A 19,807-nucleotide genomic window follows, 5' to 3' on the forward strand; every position below is an offset into this window, starting at 1 on the left:
TGGGAAAAGTTGAAGAATTCCTTTAAAAAAATAATTCTTAGCATTTAGATTTCGTGCTCTGTCCATTGGGTCACCAGCTCCAAAGGCAGGAAAAATTGCATGGAATAAAAATGTTTTTACTAATTTCTCCCTGCTGTATAATACTTTATTCGCTTCCATTTGCCGTGGAGAATAGAAAATCAGAAATTAATGTCATAGAAACATATCTCTTTATTTTTCCTTTTGCTAACTCTCTGGAAAGTTCTGGGAGAAGAAGTGGAACGTGCAAGTCTTTTTTTTTTCTTAAATAACGTCCGATCCCGCATTTACTATCAAACGCTGTCAGCAACATAACCCAAGAGACATTTAAAAAAAATGAATGGGGAACAGTCAAACCAAGGCCCACTACTCCCGCCCTTAACCGTGGTTGGCCATTGAGCATAGCAACAACCAATGGAGCCCAGCCACGCTTTGGCGCCGGGAAACTTCACCTGGAAGACGACGATTGGCCGGAAGGTAACTCCACCCTCCCTCTCCGCTCTTTCTATTGGCTCCGTGTTTGGCGTGGTGCGCTCCGATTGGCGCGGCCGAGAGGCCCTTTCCCCCCGCCCCCTCCTTGTGGTAGTGATAAGGTTGGGGGTCGGGCTGACTTTGGTTAGTGGTTCAAGACTTAAAGTCGGTGGAGGTGCTCTCGCAGAGGGGGGAGGGTGGTGTCGCCGCTCGACTGTCCTTTGAGACGTATAGGAGGCGAGTGTCGAGCAGCGTCGTTCTTATCTCCCTCCGTCCCGGGGCACTGTCGAGATGAAGCCGTTGTGGGGACTCGGCCTGTTGTGCCTCCTTCTCCTGGCTGGTGAGCGCGCGTGGGGGGCGGCTTCTGGAACATTCCCTGCGTGGCATAGGAAGAAGGGAATTCTCCTTTCAACTTTTTACCTCAGCTGATTCTCCCGTCGTCCTTGTACGGGTCTTGGCGTGACGGCCTTGGTTTCCATCGAGGGAGGGGTGTCGGGTATTTTCCCTTCGTGCCCTTTTTTCCTGTGGGGCAAGAAGGATCTTAAAATGGAAGGGAATGAATTGTAAACCCGAAGCGCCTCTTCGGCCGCAAGGAGGCCTGTGGCTCTGACGCCTCATTTGGAGTCGCCCTGCTGAGGATTTGCCCCCGGCTTGTGGGGTGCAGCGTTTTCTCGGGGAAAGCGGCGTCCCAAAGGCGCAGGTGCTGCTGCCTGTCGGGGTTGGGGAGGGACTGGAGGCCTTGCTGGCTGAGGAAAGGACTAGTAGCTTGGGGAAAGGCTCCTGGAAGAACATTGGGGAAGCTCCTTTGAACTAACAGGGCAAGTAGAGCATTATAGTGCTGTAAGTTTCCAAGCCCAGCAAGGCCGCTTTCCGTTCGTCGGAGCCGGGCCGGAGATATAAGAGTGAGTTTATGCAAAAGTGGTCGCAGGAAGGGAAGTTGGGTTGGGATATTGTTTTTTGTTGGCTAGCTCTCTTGAAGTCCAATTTGGTACATGATGCGTTATTCACGCCTCTCCGTTCTTTATTGTGCTGAGGAAAGGGATTGACTTTTAACATCTCTACTGAGAGCATTGTTTAAGTCTACTTGCTTGTAGCCTAACTCGCCATGAGCTTGAAAGGATGTTAATCTTCCCATGGGTTTTCCCATTGATTTCCTTCTCTCACCGTGATGGTGTCTGCTGTAAAAGATTGCTTTGTACTGAGTGGGTAAGAGCCCCACGTCCATGACCACGTAAATGGCACTGCTGGCTCCCCACTTTAATTTTCAGTGGCTTTCTGTTGGGTGGAGTGAATGGCACCATTTCCTACTTTGCAGAGTTTCTTGTTCAAGCATTTGAGATCCTCCATGCTGTGTGTTTGCATGGATTAGCAGTTTTACCTTGAATGATTGGTATGGGGCTAACATGTCCAAATTATCATTTTTGCAGCCTCTGCTCAGGCTGATGAACTTGATGTGGATGGCACTGTCGAAGATGACTTGGGTAAAAGCAGAGAAGGATCTCGGACAGATGATGAAGTTGTTCAGAGGTTTGCTTTTTAAAATGTCTTCATATTTCAAACACATGCCTGACTTGCTGACTTAAAGGAGACACACCTCCAAATAAGGATGACTGGCACTGGGATCTAATGCTTTGATCTAAAGGAACAGATATTTGTGACTTATATTAAGGTTCTAATGTTGGTGAAATCTTGTAGGAGAATGTTTGCCAGTCTTACATTGGGCTTGGAAAACTAGCCTGTAATTAATTTTATTATATTTCTATACCGCCCATCTCACAAGTGACTCTGGGTGGTAATTGTTCCTGAAGTCACAAAGCAACTTGTAAATATTTCCGTAGGTCATAATGTAATTTTGAGTGTAGATGCTTTGTTAAATAAATTATTATTAAGCTGAAGCTTTCAACAAAGGAATGTATTTATTCTTCCAAAAGAATATTGGCTCCTGTACTGTTTCTATGTATATTTAATACAGAAAAGCTTGCATTGAAAACCTAATGATTATTTTATTTAGTTGCATCCAAAGTGCACTATGGAAGAACTATAGTTTGAGAAATGAAACAGAAGTCATTCTTGAAAGATTCAAGAAAAGATGGATAAGTGATATAGGTGAAATTGATGCTGTGATTAAAATTGATACTAGGGTTTTTGGCACATAATTTTGGTGGTATTTGTTTAATTCTGTGCTTGGAGAACTGCTGATTATATGAGGAGTGTCTCTGTGCAACCAAATTCTTGACCCAAGAGCAAGATTTTGATACTTGAATAATTTGTTCAGAGTCCCCAGGAAAGCAACTGTTCCTTGTTGATTTTTTTTTTACCTGTTCATTTCTGGGTAATCTTTCTCCCTAATTTGGCTGATTCCTCAAGAAGGATTCTAATGTGATTTTTCTAATACCTGCATTATCTTAATGAATTTCCAGTTATTAGGAAACTCTGCATAAGATGATCTGTTATAACTTACCAGTAGAGATAATGCAATTGCTGAAATAGCTCCTTGGAAGTTAATTGTAAAACAAAGTACTTGGTGCTGCTACAATAGTTCATAGTAATTACAGTATCTTAGGTATCCAAAAAGCTTAAATGTAGTATGTAGAATGTCCAAAACAGTATTAGGAGAAAAAAGGGGAGGGAATTAGTCTTACCTTTTAAGGACTCAGAGTTCTAGTTTAATGTAAACAGAAGGCAAACTTCATGTGCAACAGAGTCCTTGCTTCTGCAGACTAGTATTTGACTTCACCTGGAGTTGTAGCAAACAACATACCTATGAGTGTAGAACAAATCCTTATGTTGTCAGTATTCCTTAAAAATAAAGGATTAATACATGAATGGGTTTTTGTTCTCTGCAGGGAAGAGGAATCTATCCAATTGGATGGTTTAAATGCATCCCAAATAAAACAAATTAGGGAAAAATCAGAAAAGTTTGCATTCCAGGCTGAAGTAAACAGAATGATGAAGCTTATTATCAATTCACTTTACAAAAATAAAGAGGTAAGCCTTACATCATTTCTGAAAAGTTTTGGTACAAATGTTCCTGTTTGTGTGTCTGACTGCTGTACTCTGTTATAAAATATCCTTCAGATTTTCCTTAGGGAATTGATTTCAAATGCATCTGATGCCCTAGACAAAATACGGTTGATGTCATTGACTGATGAAAACGCTCTTTCTGGTAATGAGGAACTCACAATAAAAATTAAGGTAAGATGCTACTGATTTCCCTTAATGAACTGTTTCTTTAAAAATGTATTTAATTTTATATTGTTACTTTAAAAAATTAATGTATTGTTTCTTGGCCTTTTGGCTAAGATCAGGTGAAATTAATGTCTTGTGTGATGTGGAGTAGTTAATACTGAAATTCAAGTGTGACTTTTTCACATTTTGGAAGGGACTGACTGTGGGAAAGGATAGGTGAGGGGATACCAAGCATCAGAATCATTTAACAGACTGCCCTTCCTTTTTTCTTACTATTATGTATTATCAGCTGCTTTAGGATAGAGGTCTCATACCAGTTCATTATAGAGCGCTACTTTAACATACAGTGTAGCCTTACTTATTAAAATTGATGTCTCTTAAATTGGTGGCCATTAAATAGCAGGCATGTTAAACTCATATCCAACTAGTTATTTTTGTTTTACAGTGTGATAAAGAGAAGAATATGCTTCATGTTACAGACACTGGAATTGGCATGACCAAAGATGAGCTAATCAAAAATTTGGGTACCATTGCCAAATCTGGTACAAGTGAATTTCTAAATAAGATAACTGAAATGCAGGAAGAGAACCAGTCAACTTCTGAATTGATTGGTCAGTTTGGTGTTGGCTTCTACTCTGCCTTCCTTGTGGCAGACAAGGTTATTGTTACCTCAAAGCATAATAATGATAGTCAACACATCTGGGAATCTGACTCAAATGAGTTCTTTGTAATTGGAGATCCTCGGGGTGATACCTTGGGAAGAGGCACTACTATAACGTAAGTTTTACAAATTTTATTAATATTTTTATGTATTAATGAAAGTACATCTTTGGTTTTTATTGAATAGAATGCATATTGATGAGAGATGCAGAGAAAGGTACAGAATATCCTGCCTTAGACATGAAAGCTGGCTGGGTGACCTTGGGCCAGTCACTCTCTCTCAGCTTAACTTACCTCACAGGGTTGTTGTGGGGAAAAGAGGAGGACAAAGGGGTATTAGGTATGTTCACCGCCTTGAGCTGCCTTTTATTATTATAAAAATAATAAAGGTGGGATAATAAATAAATACAGAAGTTTGTAACCAAAGGTTCAGTGCTTCTTAATACTTAAAATTGGTGTTAAAGATCCCTCAACCAGGGTGATATTTCTAGCTGTAATGTACTAGAATTGTCTCTAGTACCACAATATTAAATTTATTTTATGTGGTGCAGTATGATATTGCTATTTCCTTTGATGTGGCAAATTAATTTTTTATGTATGAAGGTATCAGTTGTATATAAAGTAATTTTGTAATTACATACAAGCTTAACTAAATAAATACTAGTTTCTGAAAAAACTGAATGCTTTTTAGCACAAGAACTACAAGGTCCTTTCTTCTGTCAGAGAATTGCACATAAAATCTGAGTTAAATATCTTGCTCTCCATTTTAAACTTTAGTTCTGATGAATAGTTCTTTTTTGGCAGGCTCAAACTGGAGTCTTTGTCTTGTACATAGAGAGATTTATTGATAATGACCAGCTTACTGCAGAACATTCTGTATAGGAGGCTTTGAATTCAACTACATTTTCTTGTAGTTTAGTGCATTTCTTGAACCACCATGTACTCCATTATCTTCCATGGGAAGGAAAGATTTGATTGTGACCAAAAGTAGGTTAGCAGTTGTTTTGTTTTTTTAAAACCCTGAACTTCCCTGATGGTGGAACTTTTTGGTGCACAATATTGTATGCTCTCTCATTAGGCTCAGCAAACATACTATTATCTATATGAATTTGTCACAAAAGAAGCTAGTCCTGCTGTCATCAAATGAAACTACTTTTGATAAAGGGAACATAGACTCATTGCCACCAATGTCAGAGCTCTCTTTGTTTGAAATATCTTAGCATGGTGGTAGAACTTATCAGTTCATGTGAAAGATAATTTGTATTGTAGAATTTTTCTTTTTATTCTAGTTTCAGTAACTTGTTTATAAGGTTAATAGTTCAATTTCCAAAATTGTTATTTTTAGTTAATACAGCACTGAATTGCTTTGTTTTTCTTTTTTTTAGTCTTGTTTTAAAAGAAGAAGCTTCAGACTATCTTGAACTAGATACAGTTAAAAACCTGGTCAAGAAGTACTCCCAGTTCATAAACTTCCCTATTTATGTATGGAGTAGCAAGGTACGTATTTTATAATACTGCTAATTTTTATGAAGTTCAAAGTGGAAGATATATCAATAGTGAAAATTAGCTCGCAGAAACAAGTCTTTAAGAATGGGTTATTCATCATACTTAGCACAAGGAAAAACTAGTCAGGCAAGTTTGACCTGAAAAAACAGGGTTGTAGATAAATGAGATCTCAGAGCAATGTGTAAGAATTTTTCATGATCTAAAATATGAAATGCCCTTAATAGACTGGAACTTGAAATCATATTCCCACTTGATAAGGCCATGCCTACACACCAGTTCTTAGATGCATTTTACAGCAATACCAGTCAGTTATCAGCTTAGCGTTTAAGAAATTTGTGATTTCCTGAGGATAAAAGATTTGGCACTTAGTCTTGCAAATACTATATAAAAACCTGTATGTCTCAAATGCTGAATTGACATGGCACTCACATGGAATATCTGTTCAGTGTTTGTGACTGTGCTTGCTTAAAATACAGCAAGATACAGTTAGATTACTTACTGCACTGCTTTATGATAGTTCTGTATCCTCATTGCTCATAAGAACATACTTGTTTGGAAAATTACTTGAATTAATGTGAAATACTTCTGCAGACTGAGACTGTAGAAGAGCCTCTTGAAGATGAAGAAATAAAAGAGAAAGATGAGACAGATGACGAAGCTGCTGTGGAGGAGGAGGAGGAAGAGAAAAAACCCAAAACTAAACAGGCAAGATTTCTAAACATTTTAATTGTTCAAGCAAATAAATCTTAACATTACAACTTCTAGTTAGTTTGTCAAATCAGTCAGTCCAAAATGACAGCAGAACATGAATATTTATCAGACAGAGTAAATGAATTACTTTGTAAATGCTTACAGGTTGAGAAAACGGTCTGGGATTGGGAGCTTATGAACGACATAAAACCAATTTGGCAGAGGCCATCTAAAGAAGTGGAAGAGGATGAATACAAAGCTTTCTACAAATCATTTTCTAAGGTGAGTTTACCTTTTTAGCGTGGGACTAAATTAGGGTTACATCTATCAGCACCCATAGCAGTACCAGGTGTGGGGAGAAGAGTTGGAGCAAATATGAATAGACCTGAGCTAATTTTAAAATCAGCATGCTGTGCTCTACTATTAATTTATTCTTCATATGTGGAACAACATAAAAAATCCACTCCCTGCATATTTTGGCTGGAATGAGTAAAGTATCCACTCCTTAAATTTGTAATAATTTATTTTCCACCTTTGCAGAAGTGAGGACTTCAGGCTTTTTTTTCCTCCCCCCAGGAAAATGATGATCCAATGACTTACATTCACTTTACTGCTGAAGGAGAAGTTACATTCAAGTCCATCTTATTTGTTCCCAGTACTGCTCCGCGTGGCTTATTTGATGAATACGGATCCAAAAAAAGCGACTTTATAAAGGTGAAAATAAAATATTAACTCTTCAAAAAGCTGGAGAACTTGCAGATGTAGTCTTGCAAAAGTAATCAGTTCAATTTTGTTTTGCAGCTGTATGTCCGTAGAGTATTCATCACAGATGACTTCCATGACATGATGCCCAAATATCTTAACTTTGTCAAGGGTGTTGTAAGTATCTTTAGGGATAGTATGCACTAGCCACTTAAGAAATGTATCATTTTAATTTTTTAGCTAAGCCTCTGTAAATGTTCCATTTCTAAATTTAGGTAGATTCAGATGACCTTCCTTTAAATGTGTCTCGTGAGACTCTCCAACAGCACAAACTACTAAAGGTATGTCAGTTACCACTGTAGCTTAATTTTAACTGTCTTCAGGGCAACATCTAGGCCTCCACTCTCTACCTCCTGCCTGCTCAGCACAGGTGGTGTCAAGGGTGGTACCGAGGTACTTCCAACTCCCATTAGCATCCAATCCTTGCTAGTGGATTCAGTTACGTCATACATGGGTTAAAGAACAACTATGCTAAAAGACCACATGGTACTAGAAAGGATGTTCCTTTACATATAAACTTGTCTCACCAAAGAACAAGATGAGAATCATCTTATTCTGTTTCTAGTTTCAGAAGGGAGTGTAACAGTGTTCGTAAAAGTTCTGATATCAAAATGAAATGTCATGATCAATACAAACGGTGCAGTTAGGTAATGATGTCATATGCCCACGTAGGTGAGTTGTGTCATTTGCATAATGCCATGTGCGTGTCATCTCTTCCCACTCTCACCCTGATAGCCATGGGAATGTGGATTCTTCTGGTAGCTGGGCAAAGTAGAGATATTAAAGGCTTCTGTTACAGGAAAATGAAAGAGTGTGCATAGGAACCAATATTATGACATAGAAATTAAGCTCAACAAGTTACATGGTTTTAGTTTTCTCAGATTCAGCTGCAATGTTTCCCACCAAAGGAAATCCACATATCTGGAAATTCCAATTCCTAGAATTCTCAGCAATGGCCCTGTTAGTTTAGATATATCATGAATTAGACTTGGAATTGTTGGAATTAGAATTGGACTGTTTGGACTGTTTTAGATGTTTCATCGCTTGGATTTTTCTTTATTTTTATTTCTATTTATAGTATTTTTACTGTATTTTATTTTTTGTATTATTGTTATGGTTTTAATCGCTTGTTGTAAACCGCCCAGAGGCCTCTGGGAGGAGATGGGCAGCGATAGATAGATAGATAGATAGATAGATAGATAGATAGATAGATAGATAGATAGATAAGGTCTGTACATCTGGAAGTTGCCCAGATTGGAAAATACTGTTCAGTTAAACTGGGGATCAAAAGGTTAATCAACTTCAAGTTTTCTTACTATATTTTCTGACTTTTTAGGTAATCAGAAAGAAACTTGTCCGGAAGACACTTGATATGATCAAAAAGATTGCTGAAGAAAAATATAATGACACATTCTGGAAAGAATTTGGCACAAATATCAAACTTGGAGTGATTGAAGATCATTCAAATCGGACTCGTCTAGCTAAACTTCTTCGTTTCCAGTCTTCTCACCATGAAATCAACCTTACTAGTCTAGATCAGTATGTAGAAAGAATGAAAGAGAAGCAAGACAAAATCTATTTTATGGCTGGTTCAAGTAGAAAAGAGGTAAAAAATAATCTTCTAGCTAACTATTACCAATTTATTCTGTTGAAGCACTTAACTACTATGTTTCTAGGGTAAGAGTTAAGTTTGTTTACAAAATTAGTGGTCTCTTGATGTTGGATAAGTACAGTTTGTAATGGTAAATGCTTTATTTGCTGCCACTTAAAATTTTACAGGATTATTTCATACTGATGTTTTGAATTTATTTTGTAGGCTGAATCTTCACCATTTGTGGAACGGCTTCTGAAGAAGGGTTATGAAGTAATATATTTGACAGAACCAGTGGATGAATATTGCATTCAGGCTCTCCCAGAGTTTGATAACAAAAGGTTTCAGAATGTTGCTAAAGAAGGAGTAAAGTTTGAAGAAAGTGAAAAGTCAAAGGAAGCTCGTGAGGCTTTAGAAAAAGAGTACGAACCCCTACTAACTTGGATGAAAGACAAAGCTTTAAAGGATAAAGTATGTGTTTTAGAATTTAATACTCTTCCAAAAATGTGTTTCGTGCTATATTTGCACTTACACTGCTTTTTCTTTCTGTTTAGATTGAAAAAGCAGTATTATCTCAGCGATTGACCCAGTCACCATGTGCTCTTGTAGCTAGTCAATATGGATGGTCTGGCAACATGGAAAGAATTATGAAGGCTCAGGCTTACCAGACTGGGAAAGATATCTCTACAAAGTAAAATATAATTTACACAATTATTTCTGGGCTTCATTTGGGCCCTAATGTAATTTGCTTGGTTTTGACTTAGCACAGCATGGGAAGTTGGCTACTTGTGTCTTAGTTAACAAAGGTTTGCAAAGTATATAATGAATAATATTTAACTACATGTGAGCAGAACAATGAGGATTTCCAAGTTCTTTATATTCAACAAGTCATGTCTCTTCCTGTCCTCCTCCCCCCAATAATCTGTACTAAAAATACCCCTAGGGAAAAATTGGGGAAAAGAAGGAATTCAGTCTGTTACTGTGTCTGTTGATAAATGATGTAACAGTGTAATCTGAATGTTTGCATATTTATCTGTGGGTGGTCATTTTTAACATGGCTAGACCTGACATGGAAATGCACCAAACATTTGTCTTTCTATCAGCTGCAATTCTGTATTTACTGAAATCACTGATTTGCCAATCCCATGGTCATTCCTTGGTTTAGTATAGCTTTAAGTAACATAGCTTAGTTTATTTCTAGAATTTGTAATGTAACATGATAGTAGAATGTATCTAATTGCCCTTAAAATTGTTGTTTCCTTTTAGCTACTATGCAAGCCAAAAGAAGACATTCGAAATTAATCCTAGACATCCTCTCATAAAAGACATGCTCAGGCGTGTTCAGGTAAGAAAGTTGAAAGTTGCAGATGAATCTAACTCAGTTTTGTACTTACAACATTTTAGATAATGAGACAGGCAGAAAGTAATTCATTGCTACAGCCTGTGGGACTTGATAGGTGGAAAACTGGAAATTCCTGAACAACTTTTATAGCATTAATTCCTGTCTCCTTTTTTGGTCAGGAAAATGAAGATGATCAAACAGTTGCAGATCTTGCTGTGGTTCTATTTGAAACTGCTACCTTAAGATCAGGATATCTGCTGCCAGATACAAAGGAATATGGAGAAAGGATAGAAAGAATGCTTCGCCTGAGTTTGAGCATTGACCCAGAAGAAAAGGTTAGTGAATGTCAGTGCTGTATGTGCAAGAGGTAGAGTTTTTTCGTGACTTAAGTTTTGAGTTGAAAATGCCAGAATAATCTTTGGACCGCTTTCTTCTTTAATATTCTGGGTTAACACTTGTGATTCAAAATTTTGTTGACTTGTCATTCATATTTTTACTTGAAGAACCCGTTCAACCATGCTATAATGAGCACAACATTTGGCTTGTTAAAAATTCAGCACGAAATACTGTACAAGGCTTGGAAAATGCAAGGTTTATTTCTTAGAGGAATCTTCAAAGTTCACTTGAGCTGTAGCTTGGACTTGATACCAGAATAGATCCTTCATAACTGCAAATCAGTCCATGGAAGTCTTAATTAGCAGTCTCACATTGCAGATATCTGAAACTGTTAAACATGGTACTGATAGGAGGCTCATAGTCATGTGAAGCATAATGGTGTATAAACCTTTGGTTTGCTAAATAAATATTTCTGAAAGGTGGAAGATGAGCCTGAAGAACCAGAAGAAGCTGCTGAAGAGGCAGAACCAGAAGAGGAAGTTGAAGCTGATGAAGATACTGAAGAGAGTGAAACAGAGAAAAAGGTCAGTGTGGTTAGGGAGAATAGGGACAGGGGAAGGGAGGGAAGATTAAGGTGCGTCATAAGGTACCATCTTTCCTGTCTGCATAGTTTCACATCTCATGCATGTTTGGGATATAAGTGTTAACAGTATTTACCACCAGTACTACCATTCTGGGCCTTGTGTTCTTGGCTTGGTTTTAGAACCAAGTATAGCTAACCTCTTTAACAGATTCATAATAAACTTACACGTACTAGATCTGCTGACCTTGATCCTCCCACTCCACCCCGCCGCAAAACTTGGAAGCTGTAACACTCCTGTCTCTTGTGAGAAGATACAGTGGGAACAGGCAGGATGTATCTGCCATTTAAACAATGCTGTGCAAACAGGCCTTATTTGATTTAAGTGCATTCATTAAGTTCAAATGCACCTTTTGCTCTGACAGTTTAGAGTAAATAATATAAAATAAAAATGGAAAGTTAAGACATCCAGAGTGGTGATTTATTGAGGATTCTGCACATCTGCAACATTTAATCTGTACTTTGTTTCTTGCAGGAGTCTACAGATGTAAAAGATGAATTGTAAAATGCACTCTCAAATACTATCCTGTATTTTGGATGAAGCAGGAATGTGAACTGAATTTGTTTTTTCACTGTAAAATGTTGGGGGGAGGCTTAGGGTTTTGGGCAGAAAAATTTTTTAAGTTGCATTTTTTAAACATTCCTCACAATGTAAATTTGTACTATTTAACTGACTGCTTGGTGTAAAATTTTGTCATGTGTACAAAATTAAAATGTTCACACCAGTTGCTGTATGGGGCATGGAAGTGCTTATTTACTTGCATTGGATGTAAACAAACCTTGTACAGACTCAATTTGCTAGTCACATTCTTCTGTAACAGAAGAAACGTTGGAAACGAAAACACTCAGGACAGAAGTTATTTTCTGAAGGCTACATTAGAGCTGCTATCTTTCAATTATTTATGTCCTCTTAAAATATCCACCAGAGCCTTGGCCTGTTAGACAGGCTTCTGTTTAATGGAGTTTTTTTTTTTAAGCTAGTTGGCTAGAGCTTAAGAGGTCTTTACTTTTGTAGTAATTCATCCTAGCTTTCTCTGAACAAATCTTAAATGCCTTGGGTTTAGTAAAATGGCATTAAGTTTTACCTTGTGAACTATTGTTACATATTCTTCATAGACAGCACGTAATTTGCCCTACATTTTGCTGGAGGAAAGGGGGCATTGTTGTTAACCTGCAGTGAAGCTTTTAAGGCAAATTAAGCCATTATATTCTCAAAAATGAATAACTCTCAAGCTGGTCAGCATAGACTTTGGAACAAGAAGCATGTAATGGTTTTTATATGCAGTGGAGCTTTTAGCCCATCTTGCTGATTGCATCTATTACATCTTGAAAGCTAGATGGACCTGGGTTCTGGCAGATCTTTACTGTGGAGATTGGGTAATTTTAGGCCAATTACACTCTCAGCCAAACTTCATAAATTTGATGTCTAAAGTGAAACAAGTGGGAAAAATAAAAACTTTAGTAATCTTGAAAAAGCAGCATAAGACAATAAGGAAAACAGCAGCTGTATGTGCATTTGCAGAAGAGTACTAATTGGAAGTTACTACATGCCATAATAGGCATGTTCTCTACCCATTCTCATGCTTCCACATAATAACTTAAGTTTTACTTTATTGTAGTATGGTATTTCTGTTAACTTGTTCAATGCTTTTCTGTGAATGGATGGAAGATAATCTGAGTTGACTTAAGAAATAAAACTTGACAATTTGAACAGTGTTAATACAAGGAGTTGCTGCAGTTCTATCAAGTAAATGTTTGAATTAATTCCTAAATTCTGTAGTTTGATTTTAAACTGGTTTGTTTTCACTTCTTTTTAATAACAAACATATTTAGGCCCAAGTTTAATAGTTGGAAGATTTTGCTCAGATGTGAAATCTGAATATTAATGAACTAAAGGAACAATACTAATTTCTGAGCAATGGAAACCTAAAAGCCTCATTGCAGATTGCATGCCGAGTGTATCTTCACAAATGTTTCTTACGAATAACAGCAGTACTACTCCATAATACTTTCCAGCAGTTGCAGGTGAGAGAACACTGCACTTTCTAGTGGTCGTTCTCATTAAATACAGAAAGATGTAAACGTGTTGAATTGATCACTGTAGCTAGAAAGTATAAACTGGATAGATTGCCATATTTAGTTCAAGATACAGTAAAGGTAAAGGTTTCCCTTGACATTAAGTCCAGTCATGTCCGACTCTAGGTGGCGGTGCTCATCTCCGTTTCAAAGCCGAAGAGCCGGCGTTTGTAGACGCTTCCATGGTCATGTGGCCAGCATGACTAAATGGAACGCCGTTGCCTGCCTGCCAAAGCGGTACCTGTTAATCTACTCACATTTGCATGTTTTCGAACTGCTAGGTTGGCAGGAGCTGGGACTAGCAACGGGAGCTCACCCCGTCACGCAGATTCGAACTGCCAACCTTCTGATCAGCAAGTTCAGCAGCTCAGCGGTTTAACCCGCAGTGCCACCACGTCCCCTTTCAAGATACATTATAGAATTGCTATTAGACATAGGAGTAAACTTAAGTATACGAAGAATGTACAAATGGTGATCTGTTCAGTTGCCCCATCAAAGTCCTACCCTACTTACATGGTTCAAAAGACTACTTGTTGCACATATTCAAGGGTTAGGTGTAATTGTCTTCTAAGAAGCTCTTAATAACTGCAGTGCAAATTAACAGAAAATTGAGTCATACTTTTACAATAAAATGCTTTCAATTAAATGCACTGGATTGTGTTATTTTTGAATAGATGGAAGAGTCAGTGGCCTTTTCCACTGAATGTCCATGCTCTGAATCAAATCTTCAAAGTACATACACCAGCTTTCCCCAGCCTAGTTCCCACCGAGTGTGCTGACTACAGTTCCCATAATTTCCAGCCAGAAAAAAAGACTAGGTCGTAAATCACTGACCATGAATTATGCCTGGAAATGAATTAACATTTAGAGAAACAATATTTAAACATTGTGTTTAATACAAGTTGATTGGGAATATTCAAAATCATCTAGAACAAGCCCACTGAAATGAAATTGCTAAGTTATAACTGACACAGGATCCCTAGTTTGCAGAAAACTATTACAAGATGGTAGTATCAGAGGCTAAACCTAATCTGCAACCAGATAACTTTAATTGTCTTATAGCAAAGCATGTTTCCAAACAGTTTCAGATGGTAATTGTACTATATTTTATTTTATTTTATTTAGCATATTTTTCCCCCGCCCATCTCAAACACAACTCTGGGCAGCTTATACAAAAAGGCATCCCAGCATTCTCTATAGTGTAATATACCCTGCAAATAAGTTTTTAAGAAAAGGTAGAAAAAGGCAAAGATCTGCCACACTATGAGACCAACTAGTGAAGTAAATTTGCAAGTGGATATGGAAACAAATGTAATGGCTGAGCAGGAGGTTGCTTTTGTAGTGGACAAAAGGAACAGGCTGTAGAAGAGGCAGTATTTGGACTCTTAACGAATACAGGTATAAAATAAGTCCTTTTAAATACTCCAGATTTTCCAGTTGTACAGGTTCGGATTATAAGGAACAGTTTATGGAGGGAAGCAACATAGATTATTTTATGGTCGTGGTTGTAAAGGTTGAATTTGCTCATTCATATTTTTTAGACCCGACATTTCTGTTCCAAGCTCCCCAGCTTTTGGAGAAATATCCAGTGTCTGCAAATAAATGAAAAATAAATAAATATAAACAAATCCATCATATGTCCATGTCAATCCACACATTTTAGGATTCCAGTTTATATTTAATAGTCTTACTAGAAACTTACAGATAATTCATTCTCAGACCAGGTCCCAAAGGCAACTTGAACTGAAAGTGAAACATTATCATAACTGTGACCCCCTTAAACATGTTAGGATTTTTGGTGCACCAGATGCATAGACAAAATGGAGCACACTGGGCATATTTAATAAGCTGCCCATATCTGAACTGAAAACATCCAGACCGCTACTATTTTGCATACCTCTTTGTCCCTCTCTAGTGGTCTACACTTTACAGCCATATGTGCTAAGTCTAGTGCTTAGGCCAGGTTCTCCACCCGGACCCAACTACCTCACAGGGTTGTGCAAATAAAATGATGGCAGTCCCCTGTCTGACCTCCCAGAGGAAAGGTGAGATATATATGTTATCAACAAACATATAAGTAACTTCAATTAAACAATAGGATACCAAGTTCTGAGTAAAAAAATGTGTGTTCATTTTTTACCTCTGAATTTCTAAAAAACCTGGAGCAAGTCCGGGGGAGAAGAGGATAAGGAGCATACAGCTGAGCCACAAAAGTATCCTCCTACAGAGCTCCCATCGCTGCAAAAGGCAAGACTTGCAGGAGAGGGAAGACGAGCTATGCAATGCATCCTAAGGCGTAGAAGCAGACCCCTAGAGCATGTTATTTCTATAAGGGCCTCTTTCTGGAGCAGAAGACAAGACAGCAATCAGCAGAGGGAGAAAAGCCACTTACAAGGTCAGGCTTGTAATATCTGTGGACGGTTTGTGCACCAGCAAGCATGGTCAGTAAGGTTGCAGTAAAGATTTTCAAGTATTTAGGCCAACTTACACCAGCAGGCATGGCTCTGGACCTCAGAGAAAAAGAAAGCATCTTAGAAGTTAAGACATAGTCTTCCATAGCAGGGAATCAATCTTCTAACTTCTAGCCAGAGATGGGGAGCGTATAAGAAACTTTGGGGGAAAATAACATTTCAGCAGCCCCAAAACAGACATGGGATGTGGAGCAGACTACTGAGGTCAAGGCAACAATGGACCACGGCAAGAACGTATTCAAGATGGTTTCACAAATCAGGGTTCTTCCTCACCTCGTGCTAACCACATGTCATGTTCACTGTTTCAATGTGCCTGGTACATCGTAACACTTCACATGTCGTTTGCTAGTCACGTATTTGATTTGTAACACTTCACGTGTCAGTTATTTGATTTGTAACACTTCACGTGTCAGTTGTTAATTGCGTGTTTGATTTGCAGGGAAGGGAGGCTGCCATAGCCCGGACTGTTATCTCTTGGTTGAGGGAATGGAATGTGTTTGGGTTTTCTCAAATGCTCAAGGTTGTTTTCCCAGGACTGGTGAAGACAGTTACTGGCACCTGGGAGGGGAGGTAGTTAGAATGGCTGGGTGGGGGGAGGTCTTACGTTTTGAGCCGAGGGTTCTTAATTTGTATTTGGCACACTTTTGCTCATTCTCAGCTTTCTCTGTACTTGCATACTAATCCTTCAATAAACCAGATTTCATAGAGTCCACTTGTGAGTCTGGCTTTGTTAGATTAGGCAACCATTACACCACAGCACAGAGATGCCTGGCTAACCATTTTTAGGGGACATCTTCATGAGGCAACTTTAGTCTCATTCCCAGCCCACCACAGAGGCACACGAAACTTGTCCTTAGCTGCTCCAATTTTCAAGTAGGGGTTTCCATCCTCCTCCAACACTAAGTGTTTGAATCATCTACAGTGCCTCACTCATGATCCTGGTGGTGATGCAGTCAGGGCTGCAATCTTCTGAACTTCTACTGGCTGGTTGAGGTAGCTGTGGGCATGGCCCTCCCCTCTGACCACTGAGCGCTCCCTTCATGGCCATTTTGGCTTGAGATGCGGGAAAGACCACATAGCTTGTTTTTGCAGAACCTGTGGAACCTGACCCATGCTTTGAAAAGTGGCACTTGGGCATTATATGGGTTCTTGAAATACTGTACACTGGCATACCAATCTTTTTTTTTTAATCTGTTCAATCGTGTTTGACTCCTGGAGACTGCCTGGACAAGTCCCTGCAGTTTTCTAGGCAAGGTTTTTCAGAAGTGGTTGGCCACTGTCGCCTTCCTAGGGCTGAGAGAAAGAGACTGGCCCAAGGCCACCCAGCTGGCTTTGTGCCTGAGACAGGACTAGAACTCCTGGTCTCCCAGTTTCTAGCTTGATGCCTTAACCACTACACCAAACTGACTCTCTACCCATCTTTTAGAAGGCGGCTAGACCGTTATTAAAAAACTGGTAAAAAATGGGCAGCCATTCAATTTAATCAAGGAAAAAGTGTGGCTGGTTCAGCCCCTAATGAGCATAATGAGTACATTACAATCCCCTTGCCAAGAAGGGGTACTCATGTTTGTGCTTTCTACAGTTTGAATTACGGGGGGGGGCATCATTTTGCATACTCCACAGGATACTTCCAGTGCTGCCAGTCACAGCCACTTACTACCAACACTCCATTACCCTTGCAGCACTGAAGGACCAGGTTGGGGACAGATCATCTTGGGGAAAATCTATCTACGTGGTTGCTAAGACTTGATGATACACAACCACCAAATCAATCACCAAGGGCCTTGGAATATCTGGGAGTTGTGGTGAAACAGTTCTACCAGTTTCCCCTTCTAAGCCAAGTAAACCCCACAAGTTTACAGAAAGACCAGTAAACCTCTGTCCCAAAATAGCCCGAAAGAGATAGGTTACTGAAGCAGAGGATGGGCTGGGATGAAGTAGGAGGGAGCACTCCGAGTATGCTGCGATTGTTCCCTCCCACATCACCCTGCATTCTACCCCTGCTCCACTGACATGTCAGCTGGACTGTATTTGGACACAGATTTCCAGTAGAGCGATGTTAAGAAATAGCCCAAGTGATAGATTATAAAGCAAAGCATCTCTCTGCACTGGCAACCTGTTTTGGGGCAAGTTGAAAGGTGGCCAAAGCCTCTGTCCAGGCCCACCCCATCACACTTCTACCGAGCTTGACTGGTGGTAGTTTAGCTGATGATGGCGGGTAGGAGGGAAACAAAGCCAGGGAATCAGCCAATTGCTGCCCTCAACCTGTCCCACAGTAAAGGTCTTCTCAGGCCTCCGTAACGAGGCATATTAGAATTTGGCCATTGGGGCAGTGCAAATTATGCCTGCATATTGTCTGTGCCCCAAGGACTGACAGAATGGACATTCATGCTGCCTATGCTCAGGTGTAAGGTAGGTTGTTTGGATGTGGTTTTGCATGTTATGTCATCCCACCTAATTACAAATTTAGTCATGTGTAGTAAGTTTTAGTAATGTGTACAAATTTAATAATGTATACAAATTTAGTAATATGTAAACCATGTCAGTATGCAAAATGGGTATCAGGTTGACCAGGCCCGAACAACTTGCTGAAAATTATACAAGAATTTCCTAGAAATGTGGTTTTTCAACCTTAGAAAATCTTAGTTGAGCCTAATGAAATGCCGAAACTCGCCACATTCAGTGCGTTTGTCTACTGGATTCCTCATTACAAAAGATTAATATGCAAAGCCTAAGCAAGGTGAAAATTCGTAATTGCCAGAAATGTATTTGTTAATCTTAAATGTACCTTTTTGGAACCTTAAATGAACGGGAGTTACTTTCGAGTATGTGGTTGGGATCATCCTGCACAATGAAAAGCTTCAGAAACACTAGTTTGGGGGTCCTAGTTAGAAGCAAATGTAAGCTACTAAGGGAGGAAAAGAGGACCACCAGGAGGTTTTTCATTTTTACTTGTTTCAAACCATAAGGAGAGACAGTTTAGTATAGTGGTTAAGGCACCAAGCTAGAAACTAGGAGACTGTGAGTTCTAGTCCTGCCTTAAGCACGAAGCCAGCTGGTGACTTTGGGCCAGTCATTGTCTCTCAGCCCTAGGAAGGGGGCAATGGCAAACCACTTCTGAAATCTTGCCAAAAAAACTGCAGGGACTAGTCCAGTCAGTCACCAGGAGTCAAGACTGACTTACACACACAGCATTATGAATTATTTCCCCCTCTCCCAGCCGAAACAAATTTAACACGATAAACTCGGGGTCTACCAGAGTCTCCGAACAGATTCTCCCTACAGAGAGAACGCCGCCGAACCGACCAGCAAACCAGCGCCCTGAGCTCCAGATCTGCGCAAGGACGAACGAAGAGTCTCCGATGCCGCCAGGCAGCCAATCGCGACGGCGGAAGCCAACTTTGCAACACGCAAAACCACGTGCCAGAAGGCGAAACGTCATCGCTTAGTGGACGAAAAAGTAGAGAAAGGAAAGAGAAGAGAGACGAAAGCGAGCCGATCAACAGCGTGGGTTGTGGGTTGTAGAGCGTGCTTTATATTGTCAGCCACCTGTATATTTTTTAGTCTTGGTGAAAAGGAATATTTTAAACTTTCTAATGTATTAACCTTAGCTTTCTTCCTGTCGTTGTTACTCCCGTTCATCTGCCTCTAGTTAAGTATTTTCAAACTTGGCAACTTCAAGATGGGTCGACTTAACGTAATGCTGGCTGGGGAATTCTGGGGGTTGAAGTCCACCCATCTTAAAGTTGCCAAGTGCTGTAGTTGGTTGCCTTTACCCACAAGTTTCTGCTAGTTTTCAGATTATTATTATCGGCACATCATTCCGCACTGCGATAAGGGGAAAATATATTCTGGGAGTGAAGTGAGTGTGCCTATAGAAATCAATGGAAAGGTTAGAATGTTATAATAGTAATTGTATTGGGCTATTATTAGCGAGAGTGTCCAATAAAACTGTAGGGGCAATTTAACTCGGATCCCTTTTCCCTTATAACATACTGTTTCTTTTCCAGGCGTTTGAAAATAGCCTTTGCACTATAAATCTCAGTGTCTCCAAG

The 19,807-nt window shown here is 39.4% G+C and overlaps 2 protein-coding genes across 3 annotated transcripts; one reads left to right on the forward strand and one right to left on the reverse strand.

Moving 5' to 3' along the window:
• The first annotated feature begins 681 nt into the window (after positions 1-681).
• Positions 682-11,930, forward strand: HSP90B1 (heat shock protein 90 beta family member 1). Its single transcript, XM_063308977.1, has 18 exons — positions 682-829; positions 1,917-2,016; positions 3,336-3,477; positions 3,568-3,684; positions 4,124-4,455; positions 5,724-5,835; positions 6,436-6,549; positions 6,700-6,816; positions 7,111-7,248; positions 7,336-7,413; positions 7,512-7,577; positions 8,633-8,902; positions 9,113-9,358; positions 9,442-9,578; positions 10,154-10,232; positions 10,409-10,564; positions 11,045-11,149; positions 11,681-11,930. Exons 1-18 carry the CDS (start codon positions 781-783, stop codon positions 11,708-11,710), a joined length of 2,388 nt encoding a protein of 795 aa, XP_063165047.1. The 5' UTR covers positions 682-780; the 3' UTR covers positions 11,711-11,930.
• Positions 11,931-14,186: 2,256 nt separating this feature from the next.
• On the reverse strand, positions 14,187-19,094 carry LOC134500756 (ubiquinol-cytochrome-c reductase complex assembly factor 6). 2 transcript variants are annotated; one of them, XM_063308139.1, is made up of 3 exons: positions 19,009-19,094; positions 15,674-15,791; positions 14,187-14,873 (listed from the first exon to the last, which is right to left on the reverse strand). In XM_063308139.1, the coding sequence occupies exons 2-3, from the start codon at positions 15,779-15,781 to the stop codon at positions 14,775-14,777; spliced, it is 207 nt and encodes a 68-aa protein (XP_063164209.1). In that variant the 5' UTR covers positions 15,782-15,791; positions 19,009-19,094; the 3' UTR covers positions 14,187-14,774. The 2 variants fall into 2 exon arrangements, with proteins under 2 accessions (XP_063164209.1, XP_063164208.1); XM_063308138.1 differs by lacking the exon at positions 19,009-19,094 and having other exon boundaries at positions 15,674-16,034.
• Between the last annotated feature and the right edge of the window lie 713 nt (positions 19,095-19,807).

This window comes from Candoia aspera, chromosome 7 (genome assembly GCF_035149785.1).
Source record: "Candoia aspera isolate rCanAsp1 chromosome 7, rCanAsp1.hap2, whole genome shotgun sequence".
In the NCBI taxonomy this organism is placed as follows: Eukaryota; Metazoa; Chordata; class Lepidosauria; order Squamata; family Boidae; genus Candoia; species Candoia aspera.

Coding starts and splice junctions, on each gene's coding strand:
- HSP90B1 (XM_063308977.1), top strand. CDS start 781: ATGAAGCCGTTGTGGGGACTCGGCCTGTTGTGCCTCCTTCTCCTGGCT. Junction 4,456..5,723: donor GGAAGAGGCACTACTATAAC/GTAAGTTTTACA, acceptor TCTTTTTTTTAG/TCTTGTTTTAAAAGAAGAAG. Junction 8,903..9,112: donor CTGGTTCAAGTAGAAAAGAG/GTAAAAAATAAT, acceptor TTTATTTTGTAG/GCTGAATCTTCACCATTTGT.
- LOC134500756 (XM_063308138.1), bottom strand. CDS start 15,838: ATGGAAGACTATGTCTTAACTTCTAAGATGCTTTCTTTTTCTCTGAGG. Junction 14,874..15,673: donor GATATTACAAGCCTGACCTT/GTAAGTGGCTTT, acceptor ATTTATTTGCAG/ACACTGGATATTTCTCCAAA.